Source organism: Myiozetetes cayanensis, unplaced genomic scaffold, assembly GCF_022539395.1.
Source record: "Myiozetetes cayanensis isolate MyiCay16 unplaced genomic scaffold, myiCay2020 scf6-25, whole genome shotgun sequence".
Classification (NCBI taxonomy): Eukaryota; Metazoa; Chordata; class Aves; order Passeriformes; family Tyrannidae; genus Myiozetetes; species Myiozetetes cayanensis.
The window spans coordinates 23,351,589-23,368,389 of NW_026087853.1; the positions used below are offsets into that span (position 1 = coordinate 23,351,589).

Sequence of the window (16,801 nt, forward strand, 5' to 3'; positions counted from 1 at the left end):
GCTGTGCACACCCACCGCCTCTCTCGTCCTTGGCACTGGGGCGATGCCCAGGCGGGAGGGCTACAAACGTCGGGCCAGCAACCCCTTTGATTTTCGTCCAGGCGCTGCTCCCAAACGCCCTGACAAGGTGTTGACCGCCGATGGCGCCTTGCCATAGCTAGGGCGAGTGGCATGGGGCTCGGGGACCCGATATTGCCCCGCCACTGCAACACACACCACATTTGCCTAGCGGGGTAATGACAGGAAAGCGCGTGGCACCTCCGCGGTAACACTAAAATGATCGAGACGGGATGCGGCGGAAGAATTTGCGTCTTCGCAAAGGTATTGTGCGAGTACGGAGAAGGACGAAGGATAGTTCCCGACACTGGCATCTTCTGCGTTGCCGGGGGTTTCCTGTGCAGCCACTTTGGCGGGAGTCTGCTGGGTAGTACCGGGCCTTCTCTGCCTTCGCGGTGCCCAATGGATAGGCGGCCCCGACCTCTGCCTGCCCGGCCAGCCCGGCCCGCGGGGGCTCCCCGCGCTCCGGCAGGCACGCAGGATTGGGCACTCCCACCCTATCCCATTTCGGATTTCGTTTGGTTGGTTTAGGTACGGGAAAGCAACTCCCGAGGAAGCACCTGAGAGAGTTTGGGCGAGCAGAGGCGGGACGGTGGTGGGTGGTAGCGGGGCAGCCCGGGAGTGCGGGGCCGAGGCTGCTACCCTCCCCCGCGGGAGGCGCGGCGGGGGAACCCCGCTTCCTGCCACCGATTTCTGTCTCTCCCAGGCGCGGGGGCTGTCCGCTTTCTGCCCGGCTCACATCCCCCTTCTCTCTCCCCGCTTTTTAATTACTTTTCTGAATTTGAATGATTTATTCTTTGGAAGATATGACAGGGTTTAAAGCTCTCATTACATATCAATAGACGGAACCTTCTCATGGAGGTTGTCCTTCTTCAGCGTGTGAGCAATAGCTGTTGCTTCGTGTCTCTGGCTTTTCCATGGACACACACACATACACAGTCTGTTTGTCTTTAAAAAGTGGCTCAAGAAGCCGAACCCAGACGTGGGAACCGTGTGGTCCCGTGGGGCTCGGAAGGGTGCTGGTGATTCGCGCATTTTGTGCTCGGTGTCACGGGAAGGCTGTGCGTGGCGGTGGCGGGATACTGGGACGCGCCGTACTTGTGTGGCAGTGGCGAGACGCTGGAGCTCCTCTGCCGTGGGGAGGCTGGGCGTGTTCTTGTCGTGGAAGTCTGGGCACAGCGTGGGCTGTGCACGGAATAGGCTCCGCGGTGGTGGTGTGTGTGTGTGTGTGTGTGTGTGTGCGTGCGTGTTTGTGTCAGTGCATCACCTTTCCACAATGGCAGCATAATTATCTAGCCGAAACATTCACAAATGGCAAAAAGTTGCAAAATAGATCGACCTCCCTGAGATGAGAAGGAGCCAGTTTCAGAGCTGTGCAACCATCATGCTTTTTCTCAATACATTTTATACAAGAGGATCTAGCGAGTGATTCCGATTCAATACACATAATCAGTTTGGAAGTCTTATTTCCATTTGAAAACAGGCCTATTTGCAATCATGAGGGCCGGACACGCTAGAAGATACAGGACGCATTCAGAGTAGGTAGTAGGTGAGAGAATCTACAGTCAAGCACCAAATATTTCCTGCTGTAGACCTTTTACACTATGGTATTAATCACGACATATTTTTAATCTAATCCTATTTTTAAAATACCACTTAATTCCTTTACAAAGCAAGGTTTTGACTTTCAGCAAGAGAAAAAACCCGAAACAAACAAACAAAAAACCCACAAAAATATCCAAACCAAAACCCACTTAAAAAAATTCCAAACACCACGAAGTAAAGAATGGTGATTGGAAAAGCCTGTTGATTGCCCTATCAATCGCTTAAGGCTAACAGTCATTTAATAAAAAATACACCGGGTAAACGACTCCTAGAAAATGGTAACTTATTTTTTAAAGTAAGACCCGGAGAAGGGACAGGTGCAGGGTGTCTGAAGAGCAGTTAACACCTGCTGAGACCAGAGCCTGGTACCGAAGACGGATTTACTCCGGAGAAGCCCCATCCACACGAGCCGGGGCCAGGGGCAGCGCATGGTCCCCGCCGGTGGGTGCCGAAGCAAACCGAAACTCCCCGTGGTCCTGCCCCCCGAGAGCTGCGTCCTGTCCTGCTGAGAGGGTGGGGGAAAGGATGCACAAAAGCCGGACCGCAAAGTCTAGGGGGTGATGGGCATCAGGGAGGACAGACCCCCTCTCTTGCCTCGCCTTCCCCTCTAGCTATACCTGCTCCGAGCAGCCACCGCACTTCCCCGCCTCTGCTTGCTCTAGAGCATTTTTTTCTTGTTCTTCAAGTGCCCGAAACCAGAAGAAAGCCAGGAGGCCTGCGCGTCCTCCACCATAATTATCCTGCCGGAGAGGAGCATGCAGGGAAGCCGAGGCTCGCCTGCGGGTACCCAAAGGCGGAATACAGGCTCTCCCAATTTCGCGCATAGCGAATTAATTGGCATTTCCCATTTCCCTCATTTACGTGTTTATGCGGCGGTGCGCACCCCAGACAGCGCTCCGGGGCTGCAGGCAGCAGCCCGGCCCGGCCCTCCGCCCTGTTCTCTGTTTGGAATTTGAAGGCAGACACTTGCTTCTCATAGCTAAATAGAGTGCCTGTCCCAGTCACAGCAGTCCTACTTTTCCGGGCTCCCACCCTTCGCCACACTGTTTTATTCTCTTCCACTTTAAAAGACCAAATCAGCTGCCGGGAAGGGCGGGGGGCGGATATGATAAATAAATAAATGTTTGAATAAATAAGGCAATGTCGTAGAAACCTGAATTAGCCCTACAAGAGGCACAAACTGTTATTACTGACTTGCAAACCACACGCACAACGATGAGCGTGACAGGTGGATTTGTTCAGAGCACCGGGGTTGGTCCCGGGGCGCGGCGGGGCCCGCGCTCTCCCGCTCTACGGCTCCACCGGAGGGGCAGCTCCGGGGCAGAGCTCAGGGCCCCACTGCTCCTCCAGTCTCCTCACTCCGTTCCTCGCGACTCGCAGACCCTCCTTTCCCCGTGCAAGTAAGAGTCAGGAAACTTCTCTCCATTGGGATTTCTACTTTGCTCACCATAGGCCGCCAAGGAAGGATCCGCACTCCCTCCTCCGTGCCAGCTCATTAGGTCTGAGCCCTAATTAAGGCTCGGGCCAGACGGCTCGGCAAGGGGCCGGATGCAGGAGGCACAGAAAGGCTGCCCTCGGTGCTTTGAAGAGTTTCTTCCCCGGCCCGAGATATCACAGTGACAAACCTGTTCTGCCCTGTCCCCCTCCAAAAAAAGACTAGGCACTGATCACTTGTGGGACCCTTCTCATGGCCAGCCGAGTGCCGGGAACAGGGAACTCCCTCGGGAAGGTTTGACGTTCATGAAAGAAATTTGAGAGTGAGGGGAAGCGGCTGGACACTCTCTAGAGGAAAGGGACACTCGCAGCCAGCGGGCGAGGGGCTCCACGGGGTGAGGGCTCCGCACCGCCGGTGTCTCGCAGCAGGCTGCACCGCGCGGCGGGTGGTGACCGATTGCTGTACCGAAATAGGGCTTCGCGGTCGCCGCTGTTTCCGAGGAGAACTTCTCTGCCCCGGCTCAGTGGCTGGAGTCGAAGACCACGGTGTGGGGAAATGCGTATGGGGTGCGAAAAAGGAGAAAGAGAGAGGACCAATTGCTCTTAGGAAAAGTTATGTCCCAGCCCAAACACCGATGGTTTTATTCACAAGCGTTTTTCCACTGACATACATGTGATAATCATGGGGAGCCAGGAGCAGGTTTTGGCCCTAGGTATTTTCTCCTTTTCTCAAGCCAACCCTTTGGATCGTGCCGAATTTCTCATCTCCTGGGAGAAACATCCCAGGGCTCTCAGCAGAACAGGGAAAGGATTCCGATCCGATTTCCTTTTTACATAATTCCTAAATAACAGGTCATGGTGGTGGGGGTGTGTGTGTGGGTTTTTGTTTGTTTGTTTGCTTTGTGTGTGTGTGTGTTTGTGTCACCAAGATACCGAGATACATCACCTGTTTTCGGGAATCAAATCTTTATCCACATCGGTAACACAGTCCCGTACTAGAAAAAGACATCTACCCCCAGAAGCACCATGTGTTCTCACAAACAGTCTCTGGTCCCATTTGTCATTTAAGAACTACCCCCACCCCCATGCCCACCGCACTTCGGCAAAAGGAACAGGCTAACGTTTTAAGAACAGAAGCGACCTAAAAATTAGTGGTGCTACAAACGTGTGTGTGTGTCCCGTGTTTATACAGACCTTCTGCAAAAGCATGATGTATACATATACGCTAAGGTGTGCGTAGATGTGCTTTTGCAAGAGTATGTTGGTGTACAAAAGCGTTTATTTTCGTATTAATTTGAATTATTCAAATGTGCAATAGAGAGCCGCACTAAGTCAGGGTGAGGTTTGCCGGGAGATAAAAGTAATTCAGTATACGGTGAGTCAGGGGAAAAAAAAGTCATTAAATACAAAACTTAGAAGAGGATCCTAGAAAACGATGGCTATTTCTGTGTATCGTTTGCCAATGCCCAGTCGTACTTTTTATTCCTCTTTATTTAGATTTTTTTTTAAATTATTTAAATGTTCACTTCTGGACACTACTGATGGATGGAGATATTTAAAAGTATTTTGAAAAGATATTGACCTCTGTTCTAAGGTCCCTGCAGAAGTTGTTTTGTTGTTGTTGCTGCTTTGTTTTGTTTCGTTTTTTAAAAACCAAAACGGTACCCGTCCAAATTACTAACATTACAAAAAAAAAAAAAAAATCTGTTGCTAATATTTCCAAGAACAATGGGATGTATAATTCTTTTGCTTAATGAAGACAAACTAAATACCGAAGCATCTTTAGCAATAAAAAAGAACAGATGATGGATTTCATTATATATTTCACATTTTAAAAATTATACCTGTTATATGTACTTGTCCTTAACCTTTAAAAGCAAATGCTGTAAATACAAGATCCGTACTTTCTCTAATAGATTTTACTAGGAGCTGGTGACAGAGAACTGATTTCTTTTCTATTAGGCTTTAGTACATCTTTGTTGAAGGCCTGCAGAATGACCAGGGATTAGATTTGCATCTCTTAGACTCCCTGTGTGGTCTTTGTAAGGAGCTTGTAACTGTTAAAAATGACTTGTTAGGAAGCGTGTGGGCTCTCATCTCTTTGCTTTTGACAGAATGATTGTGAAATTCAGATTGTTCTTATAGGCTTTAGCCTGCAGATTCCACCTGAACCTTAAGCAATTAGAGCCTAATCTCAGTGCAATCATATTTGAGTTAGGATTTGTTGCACTTTGTTTACTTCAATAAAACAGCTACAGAATATTTCGGAGCATTTTTAAGTGATATTCTCCAGGTAATAGCTAATTTTTTCAACCCCTGAATGTTATCCTTACCGCCCCGTTACTCGACGGTTTGGAGTGCAAAGCACTCTTAGGGTTTCCTGGGCGAAAATGAATAGGAAACCGCAGGAAAGAAAAAACAAGCTGAAATTCCTTTCGACGCGGAGGGGAGAAGATGCCTGCTGGATTCCTTTCTTCCCGGAGTCTGCGGAAGTAGTGGCGTGCCCCTGAGCCGGACTCTTCTGCCTACGAGAGGGCAAGCCTAGGGGTGGGAAGGGGGCGAATTAGCCCCGGGATCGGGCCCGGGTCTCGTTGATATTAGAGCGGTCGCGGCAGTAGTTGTCGGCGTTTGCGGGAACCTGGGATGGGTTTGTTCCTGAGGAAAGTCTCCCGCTACCCACCCCCGCCCCGCCGTGGCGGCACGGTGGCACGGACACTATCGGGCAATCTCAGCACATCCCCCCTATAACGCGGCTTCCCAAAACCACCCCAGCAAAGCGACATCTAACCACGCCACCTGCCTGCCGCCGTCCGAGACTTTTAGAGCCAGGGCATAAAATGGTGAAAGGGGAAAAATATATAGTCGGAGGAGTTCTTTTCTCGCTCGGATGATAAATTTCTATTTGTACTCAGGTTTTTCATACGGACAGCATAAGGAGGATGCTTTTACTACTGACATTCACATAATTACGGTTTTCAAGTGCCATCCTCTCTCATCAAAACTATTTTATTTAAACTGAAACGCTTCCTTCCCCCCACCCCGCCCCAAGTTATTAGGACTTCTCGGAAAGTCTTTATCAAGTCTCTGTGAATCAAACTCAAAACTTTTCAAAAGGTTTTGAAATGTGGGGTCATTCCGTTTAAAATTCTGGGACAATTTTTTCTTCCCATGTGAGAGAAATATTTGCCATTAGTATCCTATGTTATGACAGCCTGGGCCCGATCCTCTTCCCGCCGAAGTTATGATGTAAGACTTCCTCCAGCTCTCAGTTGAATAGGATCAAGCCCTTCCATGCTAATGGAGGTTTAATAGCATCAGCACATGCCGAACAGCAACCATTATAACCTTGACCCGGTCAGGTGCAATGATATTACTCCTCCTAAATTTATCCTGCATTTCCTTGGTGACAGTAAACGGCTCTCTATCACCTCTCACAACCTACAATAACCCACAGGCAGTGATACCAATAACCCACTGCTCTTTTGTAATTCTTTTCCCTCAGAAATCTAATAAGTAATAAGAGTAAAAAATAATCACACTGCCTGCATGTTTTAGCTCCATCAGCCTATATTGCTCAGAACGTTTCAGCCTGATGGTGAAGTAAAACATCATATTTTCAAAAAATGAGTGAGTTACTCTTTGAGCAGCCTTTGTCTAGTGCTGAGTGTGGAACAGAGCACTAGAGTGGAACATCAAGAGTTCCCGTGTGTACCCTGCTACATAACTGTGCTGTTAGGCTTGCTTCATTTGACCCGAAAATTTCTTTATAGGGAGTACCAGGGTAGTCTAGCATTATCACTTTAAAAACTTTGTTTCAGGGATGTAAGACGGATACCAGCCCGACCTTTTTTTTCCTTGCAGGATTATTTTTAAACCTCAGATTTTCACTCCTTCCTTAGACCTCTCCTGTTTTACAGATTGTCCTTTCCTTTCAGTACAATAACCACAGACATAATTTCCTCTTACAAAACTTGATATTTACTTGAAGGATATGTCCATATTTCTGCAAAATAAAATGCTCTTCAGACCTTTCATACAATGTGGAAATACATTCACTAAATAATCGTTGCCCTAAGAAAATAGGATAGTAAAATGCAACAGTACTCTCTACAGATTGTAGGATGCTCCAAACCAACTGATTTTAATGTTAAGAGAATTATTCTTATTCAAATGGTGTCATGCAAGAAAAAATATTCTCTTTCTGCAGTCTGAAACAATGGGCAATTCCTGCCTTAAAAGACTGTTAATACAGATAAAAGCAACCCAGTCCACAACTTAATCTTTTTAAAATTAGGTTGGAAGAGGGCTGAATGAGTTGAAATGACAAGATTTTTGGGGGTATCAGTTCAAGAGTGACCCAGTATCTCTGCTACCCCTCCTCTTTCCCCTGCTTGCAGTGCCTGTGATTGTATGTATGTGGGATATTCACAAAAAACAGAAGGCAGAAAGATCTGGACTTATGGCAAAGTTAATAACAGAAAAGGTTCTACTTTGACAAAAGAAACTGACAGTTCCAGTACTATTCTTGCTTGAGACAAAACCAAGGGCTAGAGAGGCATTAAAAGAGAGACTAAAGCTAGGAAGGAGGTAAAGCTGATACTTTTCTCAACATACTGATAAATCCATGCATGTACTGAAAAATGCTTATAAGGAAGGAAAAAACAGGGACAAGCAAGCATTTTCTTCTAGCATTATCTCACACAAGATTAGGATAATGAGAGTCTGCTCTGAGAATGGAGAGTAAGCATGAAGAAGCAAGCCAGAGCAATGCTAACATATGTGAAGTTCTGCAAAAAAATAGCATGGAATCCTGTTCTACAAAAGACTCCAGTCTTTATTAGAAACAAGAGGCAGCTGATCAGACTGTATGCAGGTGAGCTCAGTTCAGTCTTTTTGGATGATTTTGGCAGTCCACTATCATTGAGGAAGAACAGATTTTCTGACGCAGTAAAGCAGAGAAGTTGTGTGCTGAAATTGAGGAGGGAGCAAATTACTTATCATGAGTGATAAGTCTCTGAACTATGCTAAGAGGGATACCAGCAAGCTCTTTTGATATGGAAAGTGAAATATGAGCTGCAAGCAATAGCTTCCTAGGTTGCAGAGAAAGTCTTTCCAGCTAGAGAAAGGGTGGGTGGATCCAGTGTTAACAAAAACAAATCTGCAGAGAAGTTCAGGATAGGCCTTCAAAACATGCAGAATTGGCCTTGCTTTGCTTGTGCTGAAATTAATGGAAAAGCTTTCTTGGGTTCTAAATAAGTAAATATGTCATTATTCTAGTAAGAGTTTTTGGTAAGTTCGGAGGTGAGAACAGATTTGACTGCTGTAGAAGCCAGTAAGGGCCAGTCAAAAACCCTCAACAAAGCTGCATGCAGAACAGATTTTTGTAGCTTGGTTTGGGTTTTTTTGTATTTTGTATTATTCTGAAGTCCTTCAGTAAAGAAGCCAAATAATGAGAGGTGCTGATTTTTTTGATAGAGCTATTGTCACTTGGACAGATCTACTCTAGAGCAAAACCTGATGTATCTAGTGCTGGCTTACAGATTCAATGCACTGGAACTTCTTAGGTAACAGTGAGTGATTTGTCTGTAGAAAGGAAGATCTCACTGACAAAAACATTTCACTATATTTTCCTGTTTCTCTTATCTAAAGATTCAATTAAGTCAAACCCAGATCTCAAGACTGCTTAATAAGACATAAGCTGCAGAGCAATCATGTCCTCTAGCAATAGAAATAATAGAAACATATTATTTGTAATCCTTGACTTTTCAATATGCAATCTGTGCAATCTTTATTATGGATTGTTTTAAGCTAATATGCCCAGAGCAATGAAATGAGTCTATTTTTCCACATTTTTAGTAGAAAAAAATATACCTTGGTCACAACCTGAATTTTGTCAAATAGTGTGAAAAGTAGGTGCCTCTGAAACAGACAGCAGGTTTCAACAATGTCTTTACAGTTACGTTTCCTTCTGAGTGCCTTGTCTCACCCAGGCAAACCTATTTCAAAATAGTCAGGAAAATGAGTGAATGATTCAGAGTCTGTTCGGCAAAAAAAAACTTGCACTGTAATGAGCGCTGGTCCCAAAACTTGGAGGAATAATGAAAGTGAGATGGTGTATTCTGGAAGTTCTATGCTAAACTTCTTCACTGACTGAAGCGAAGAAAACTTCTGCCACTCATTTCCAGTAATTTGCTGCACCAATAAAACCCAGGCTGTAATGAAGGGGTAAGACTCATGGAGATGTATGAGGCTACTACAGTTTAGACAAAAATCCTGGTACTACAACAGGTACAGAAAAGAAATGGGAATGGTGCGAGTATTCAGAAGTTCACGGTTACTAGAACGTTATTCATAGAGCAATGGTTAGGCTTAGAGAAAAGATTATATAAAAATGCAAAGTCAAATCAGACCAGTAGCTCATATAACTCTGTACTCTTTCCTCTGATAACAGTACTATATATTGCTTCTAAAACAAGATGCTCCAAATGTCTAAGTATAGAATAATTGGCTCTAAAGAGTGTTATCTGAATCATGTCTGGAAGCTTTCTAAACTTCATTAATTCTTGGACTTTCCCAGATGTATCTCAGTGTATCAGGTGTATCAACAAATGACATCACAGAACCATGACATGATTGACATTTGGCTATTCAAGGTTCCTTTTTTCCTGAGCTCTTAAAGAGGCAGGCTCCATAGGGCAACTTCCTTTGTGGTGTTATATCAAATTTAGGGTTCCCCTTTCTAACAGTACTTTATATCTTGGAATAAGTTCCACAGTGATGTTCCCATGCAGTGTCTAATGTAACCCTTTTTCCAGAAGCTACGCAGAGTGGAATATGGCGAAGAAACCATGTTTCTTCCTGTTGACTCAGTAAGCAAAGTGGTAAGATCCAAAGGTCTGCTCCTATTTCTAATGTCCTCTTTGGTGTTATTATCTTAGTTTAGAGCTTGAGCTATATACATCACTATTTTGTTACTCTGAATAGTTAATACATCCCCTGAAAAAAAGAACCATGGGTTTTTATGAGTCTTTTCCTAATTTTAGGAATTAACTTTCACTTGTTTAATTCACATAGCAACTGGAAACAAAAATCTGTGACACAATCCAAACTCTTTTCTCTTCCTATATGATACTCTTAGGAATGTATTGGTTTTTTTAATTAATTTCAAATACAAACAGTATCTTTCATTTTGTTCTCTCTTATGTCCTTCATTTCTACCCCAATTCAGAAGTGGCATTTTAGTTATATTTATTTATGGAGTATGAGAGGCTTTTTCAGTATATGAAATCAATGAAGTGGTTTTTTCCAGGGTTGAGATGACACAGTCACAGCCTACATGTAACTAAGAAAAGATTTCCTATAGTAGATGTCTTTTTAATTTAGTAGAAAAAAGCATGACGCCTTACAGCTGAAAGCTTAGACTAGGCGAAGTCCTGTTGAAATAAGGTGCAAATCTTTAATAGTGAAGATCCTCTACCACTTTAATTCAAGGGTGTATGTCTTTCTGCAGCACAGACAGAACCCTAAGGTAGAAATTACTGGGTGACATGTGGTCACCTGCTGTGGGCAGGCAGAAAGACAAAAAATACACACTGACCATTTCTCATCTCAGTTTTGGTAACCCCACGGGACTCCATACCAGTTAGGCCTATGTGTCCTTGAAATGACTCAATACTCTCTTGCTCAGGAAAGGTTTTACTGGAGATGAAGAACACTGACCACTCAATTACACAGGTAACACTGATAACCTGACATCTACATTTATGCTATACCCAACTTGAATTCCATATATAGAGAAGTTTGCAAAGCTTTTACTCTCAGAAAACTCTGGAATAGGAAACAAATAAATGTTTCAGATGGAGAAAAATACTTCTGTTTCTATGTTAATGCTCAGTATACATGGGTACACTGCTTCTCTGTACTTACTGTGTCACCCATCACATGCAGCACTACTAGATCCATGTTAGTTAAAAAAAAAAACCCCATGGTTTGGAGACTTGAGATGCTAAGATATGGCTTATGTAACATATCTCAATGACCCAGATGATATATTCAGACTGCACAGGAGTCACAGTCACATTTTTCAAATGCCTCCAACTCTCAGAGTTAACCAAGTATAAATATAACAATGAAGCCTCAGTTAATGCCTTCAAGAAACATTTCAATTTTAGCTACCTTGTTTTCAAAAACTTTAGTAGATAATGACAGAAAGGAGACAGAGGGAGAAAAAAATGCAGGTGCTAGTAATGGGAAATCAAATGGCTGCACAGAAAGAGGAAGATTAAAAAAAACCCAAAAAATTAAAAAACCAAAGAAAACCATAAAGCTAGAGGAAATAGAGAGAAGACAGGAGGATACAGAAGAATTGGAATAGATGGCGGTTGTACTGAAGGGAGAATTCTTTTTGAATGCATAACGCCATAGAAAGGCATTTAAAGTAAATAGGTGATTGAATACTGATTTATTACAAGCAGTATCTATTTTCTTCTTAACCCCTGTGGAAACCTCCCACAGGGTGAAATTTCACTGTGTATTTTTCTGCAGACTGAAAAAGACTGAAAAACAGTGCTCAGAACCATCACAGATTTCTGCTTTCTCCACTATGTGGATGACCACTATCACACATAGAGCCTTTGATGTTTCTTACTTTCTGGTGCAAAGGTGATGATGATGTATACATAAAGTGGAGCTTAATCATCTCACTGCAGTGCCTAAACCCCAGAAATAGCCCCAGTTTCAACCAGAGAAAAAGAGTTTTACCCTAGTGAGCAAACTAGTTTAGAGAGAGCTGAAGAAAGAGCCTCAAGGATCTTCTGGAAGTCTGTAGCATGACGAGGAACAGAAAACAGCCTGCCAAACTGTGCAGCTAACATCTCAGTCACAAGTCTCTCCTTCCTCTGTTTGCTCTCAAATCCCTAGAAGCAGCAGGAGCAGTGTAACAGAAACAAAAGATGTAGTATGCTCTCACTGACCCTGAGCCTGAAGAGGCCTCTCAGCTCCAATTCCACTTTATAGAAGTGTGATTTCATAGGGGTCCAAGAATATGTCATGGTTGTCTGAGGGGTATAACAGTGGACAGAGAAGCAGCTAGGTTCTACCTACTGTCAGTATAAAATACACACAGTATTTCAGTTGGGATTGATTTCTTCCATAGTCCAACAGCTGACAGACTTCTCTCTGGCATTTTCACTGTGGAGTTTGTTTTTGCATGTTTTAGCCAACTGTCTATTCCTACTGTCCCTGCAGCCCTCCTAAGCACCACAAGAATCTGATGCCCCAGAGGGGCAGTTAGAGCGGTGAGCACAGGTACGGCCTCAATAGATGCAGATTTCAAGTGGGATAGAGCTCCCATTGCAGATTTGGAACAGGCTCCTATGTGATGCAGAATTGAACAGTTACTGAATTCAAAATTTTCAGATGACTAGTTTTAGACCCCCCAGTTTTAGATGAATGTCTTGTTCTGGTTATGCTTCTTGAGTCAGTATGGGCAGGAATGAAGAAACTTTATAGGAAAAATGAAACAACACTTTTGAAAAATGGATAAAGGATTTGAAAAGTGTCATGAATAGGTGATGTGTAAATTAGTAGCTTGTCAGATGAAAATTACAGAGTTTTTTTTGCGTGTGTGGCCAGTGAGAAGTATGATATGTTTTAAATCAAATTATTTAGAAGTGGTGATTTATTTTAATATTAAATAAAATTCACTGCACTGAATATCTCTAGATATTAAAATCACAGTGGCACCAACTGAAGTCACATTATGAATTCTTACTCATTCCACACATCTTCAATATTTAAACAATCTGATTTGCAAAATAACAAAATGTTTGCTTTTACAGCACTGATAGTTTTTTAGTATTCCAGCATTCTAACTTCCTGAATGTGTGTATTTCCACAGATATACCAAGGCAAATGTAGGATATAAAGGATAACAGCATTTACTTCTGATTCAAGGTTAGCTTGCATATGAGAGAAGAGGGAGAAATAAATCACTGATTTTCTTTCAGTTTTCTCAAAGTCTAGACTTGTTTTCTTTGTATACATATCTTAAAAAAATGTAGCTCTAATTTGGAAATGCAATCACAAAGCAATATGTTTCACATGTACACTGTACTTAGAGAAGGGCACAAGTTTATTAAATTATACTTTAGTTTAAAACATAAAAAGCAACATGCTGGTGGAAATATTTCTAGTGTATCTATTAAGAACTTTTTAATGAAAAAGAAGCTTAAAATTGTAAGGATATCGAATTTATCTGGTTTTAAGCAAAAATCTACTGAACAGCAAAATAAAAGGTATTGTACTGTGTGTTCCTGCTTAAAACCAAGAATAACACTGGAGCATTGCTGTTAATTAGCTCCAGTCAACATGAGATGCTTTACAACATTTCTCACATCAGTGCTTCATCTGGGCTTTAGAACAAATATTTCCCACACCCAACATGAAGAAAATAAATAGAAAATATATAGCTTAGTAATTCAAATTATGGAGATATTTTAGACAGTCTTTCCTGTTCCAGAGAAGTTATTTTAAATAATTTCCATAAAAACAGAGATTAAACCACTGAACAGTGTGGTTTGTAATTCTATTTGCTCAGCGTTTGGGGGGTGTGTGTGTTAATACCTGTTCTTAATCATCAAATCATACCTATTACTTTTTAAAAGATCTTTTAGCCTTTCTGTATTTATTGTCATTTTTGTATACTTTAGTTATCTGCTATGCAAGAGAACTGTCTGTAAAGGTATTATATAAAAATCTCCATTTAATGCATTATAAATAATGAAGTGCTACATTATAATAATTATTTCCATATTAACTCCATGCACAGCTGAGTTACCTGTGCTAAACATCTACACTTTGCTTAATGCCCTTAAATAGCATCCAATTCTTTCCTCTTACTGCAACTATTCAACTAATATTCTGACCCAGACGAGGCTGCTGAGTTTAATCGTATAAGGCTAGCGACTTACCAAGGAGAAGCACCCTATTTAATGTGTTATATTTATTTAATTTAATTTCAATTGTTCAATATATGTATTTAAAAGGTTAAGACTCTTTGCATCATGCATTTCAAAAAGGCACTAAACAGCTTTCCATTTTACAGCTGAGATGAACTGTCTAAAATGACTTCTTTCCAAAAAAGTGACTGTCACTTCATTTTTATGAAGTGAAGGCTTGTCCATGGATTACCATTAGTTAAACATCAGGATATAGTATTTGCTTTAAAATGTCTTATTTTAAAATTTGGTATTTATTATTCACTGTGTATGTATTTATAAATACATACTACTGTTGAGGTCAGATGCAATTCTTCCAAACTCAGAATCATGTTTTTAAACAAGGATACATATTAAATAGTGCAAAAGACAAAAAACATTTTGCCTAAAAAGCCATATTAAGCAGAACAGCTATTTTTGTGAACTTTCTGAATCCTAACAAGGTTTTCATCTGACATTATTTATTTGTTCACTATTGCTCTTCATGTTGTAACAACAAACAAGTAGTACTAAGACATTTTCTGCCCTTCAGTTGCAAATGCATCCAACTGAAAAGGGGCCACCTTTATTACAAAAGTGAATGGGGTTTGGCGATGGGATTAATTAGGAAGAGGGAATGTAAGGATTCACACTTTAAAAGGCAACTACCTTGTAACATTAGTTTGCTTGCTTTTGGAAAAAAACCCAACCAAACAAACAGTAAAAACCAATCCCAACCCCCTTGCAATAAAGATTGAAAGCAGAAGCACATGCATTTTCAAACACTGTTCTTTAGCCTCTCTGAGGTTTCATTTGTATTTAATAAACTACTACTGCAATAGAGCATACGCCTTCAAATTATTTAATGCTCCTATTACAGGAGATATTCAAAACCAGCTGGACAATTGTACCATTTATGTTCATGTTTCAATTAAACATTTGTGAATGAGACACTGTTTGCCTGCAAAGACCTCAACATTCTTAACACTGAGGGCAATTTTATGATCAGTGGTTAATGAAAAATTACATTGCTGACCCCATTTTCAGTAAATACAATGTCAGTGCCACAATGTCAACTTTGAATATTAAAGTGGTCACAGAATTGTCTCTGAACTCATTGTTTCTTAAAGCAAATATACTTCAGGGAAGGGTCAAACGATTTAGGTAAAAATATTTTAATCCTTTTGATAGACAAAGTTTTAAAAGGAATTATGAGAAGTTATGGAAAGTTGATATTAGACTTTGGCTCAAGGGGATGTACTCTATGAGCAACTTTTAATAGAAAATTCAATCATATGATTTGTCATAATTTTCAACAGCAAAATTGTCTTCAGATAATATGGAGAGAATCTGGTGCAGTGTGTACAACTGAAAAGAAAAACATTTGAAGAATAAAAAAAAAAATCACAAGCACAGAGCACTCTATCAAACACTTCTATCTAGAAAATACTGGTACTTAATTCTGGTCTTCTTCATGCTCCTTGGCTGAGGATCAAAAATCTTATTTGGACAAAACTCTCACAGCTGTCTTTCTCTAGATTTTTGCCTAAGCAGAAGTGACAAGAATTTGCCGTTTTGTACACCAGCCTGGTTTTCTGCACTCTCGTACAAATTTTAAGCCACTGGCTTCAGCTGAATTATTTTTGGTACACACTATTGAGTGAGAAAAAGCTGATCCCTTGGATTATACATTTTATTTACATAATGTAAATGTAACTCTAAATCTTTCAAGAAATTACAGCTAATGAAGCCTAGGAAATTTACTGATGGATTGGGAAAATCTTTCTGCCCTAATTTTCTCTTTTGTATGTTACTTACTGTAATAGAATCAATAGAAACAACAGTACTGAGAAAGGAAGTAGAAGAAAGAAAACTACTTTGTAGCTAAGCACATAGGTACAAAGGCACAGAAAACAGTAGTACAGGCATGAAATATTTTATATGGAGTACTACTAGTAAAATTGGAATGAATGAGCCATATGAAATCCTGTTTCAACTTTTATATTAGTATAAAGGAAATGGATTTTCAAAGTGTGTTGCATACTGTTATGAGAAACACTGAAGCGACATGTATTTTAATGTTACAAGTAAACAAACAATAAATGAATGAATGAATATTACATGATAATCTATTTAGAAAATCTATCTAACCAGGCATGATCCTGAAACCTCTCTCAGCCAAGATTTCCATAAATATGGTGTTCAGCTGTAAGAACTGCAGAACTTGGATCTGACAGCTATGCCGGCAAGTCTTTAATTAAAAAGACAAATTAATATCTTTAACTTTTATCTTTCTTAAATAAAACAACTCTTTTGCCATAATAAACTATTTCTCTTCCTGGGAGAAATGTCTATTTAAGACTGTGTTCATTTGACTTTTAAGAAATCTTAAGATTTCTCATGCAACAACATGAACAGATGCCTAAATAGGACGGGGAACCAAAGAGAAAGTGCTGATAAAATATAGAGCTCATCTATCACATTTGTATTTATTTTTAAAAATCCATAAGGTATGGAAAGATGCTCCAAACCCTTTTATTTTGGCAACCAGTTCAATGGAACTACCTACAACAGGAGGGCAGAATTTTGGTTAGATACAGGTTCAGCTGCACCTTTAAAAAAAGTACAGAAAGGGAGAAAACTTCAGAGGAATGTTTCCTCTGGGAATAGAGTCATTTATTGCCAAAGCAGAAACATAAAAATTGAATCTGAAATACCCAGTTCTCAGA

The 16,801-nt window shown here is 41.2% G+C and overlaps 1 protein-coding gene across 1 annotated transcript in view; it reads left to right on the forward strand.

Moving 5' to 3' along the window:
* Window positions 1-231: 231 nt before the first annotated feature.
* The window catches only part of MBIP (MAP3K12 binding inhibitory protein 1), a 112,950-nt gene continuing 96,380 nt past the window's right edge, over window positions 232-16,801 (forward strand). The window contains exon 1 of the mRNA XM_050335779.1: window positions 232-321. Within this exon, the coding sequence (XP_050191736.1) occupies window positions 277-321 (45 nt within the window). The 5' untranslated portion in view covers window positions 232-276. The remainder of the gene's footprint in view (window positions 322-16,801) is intronic.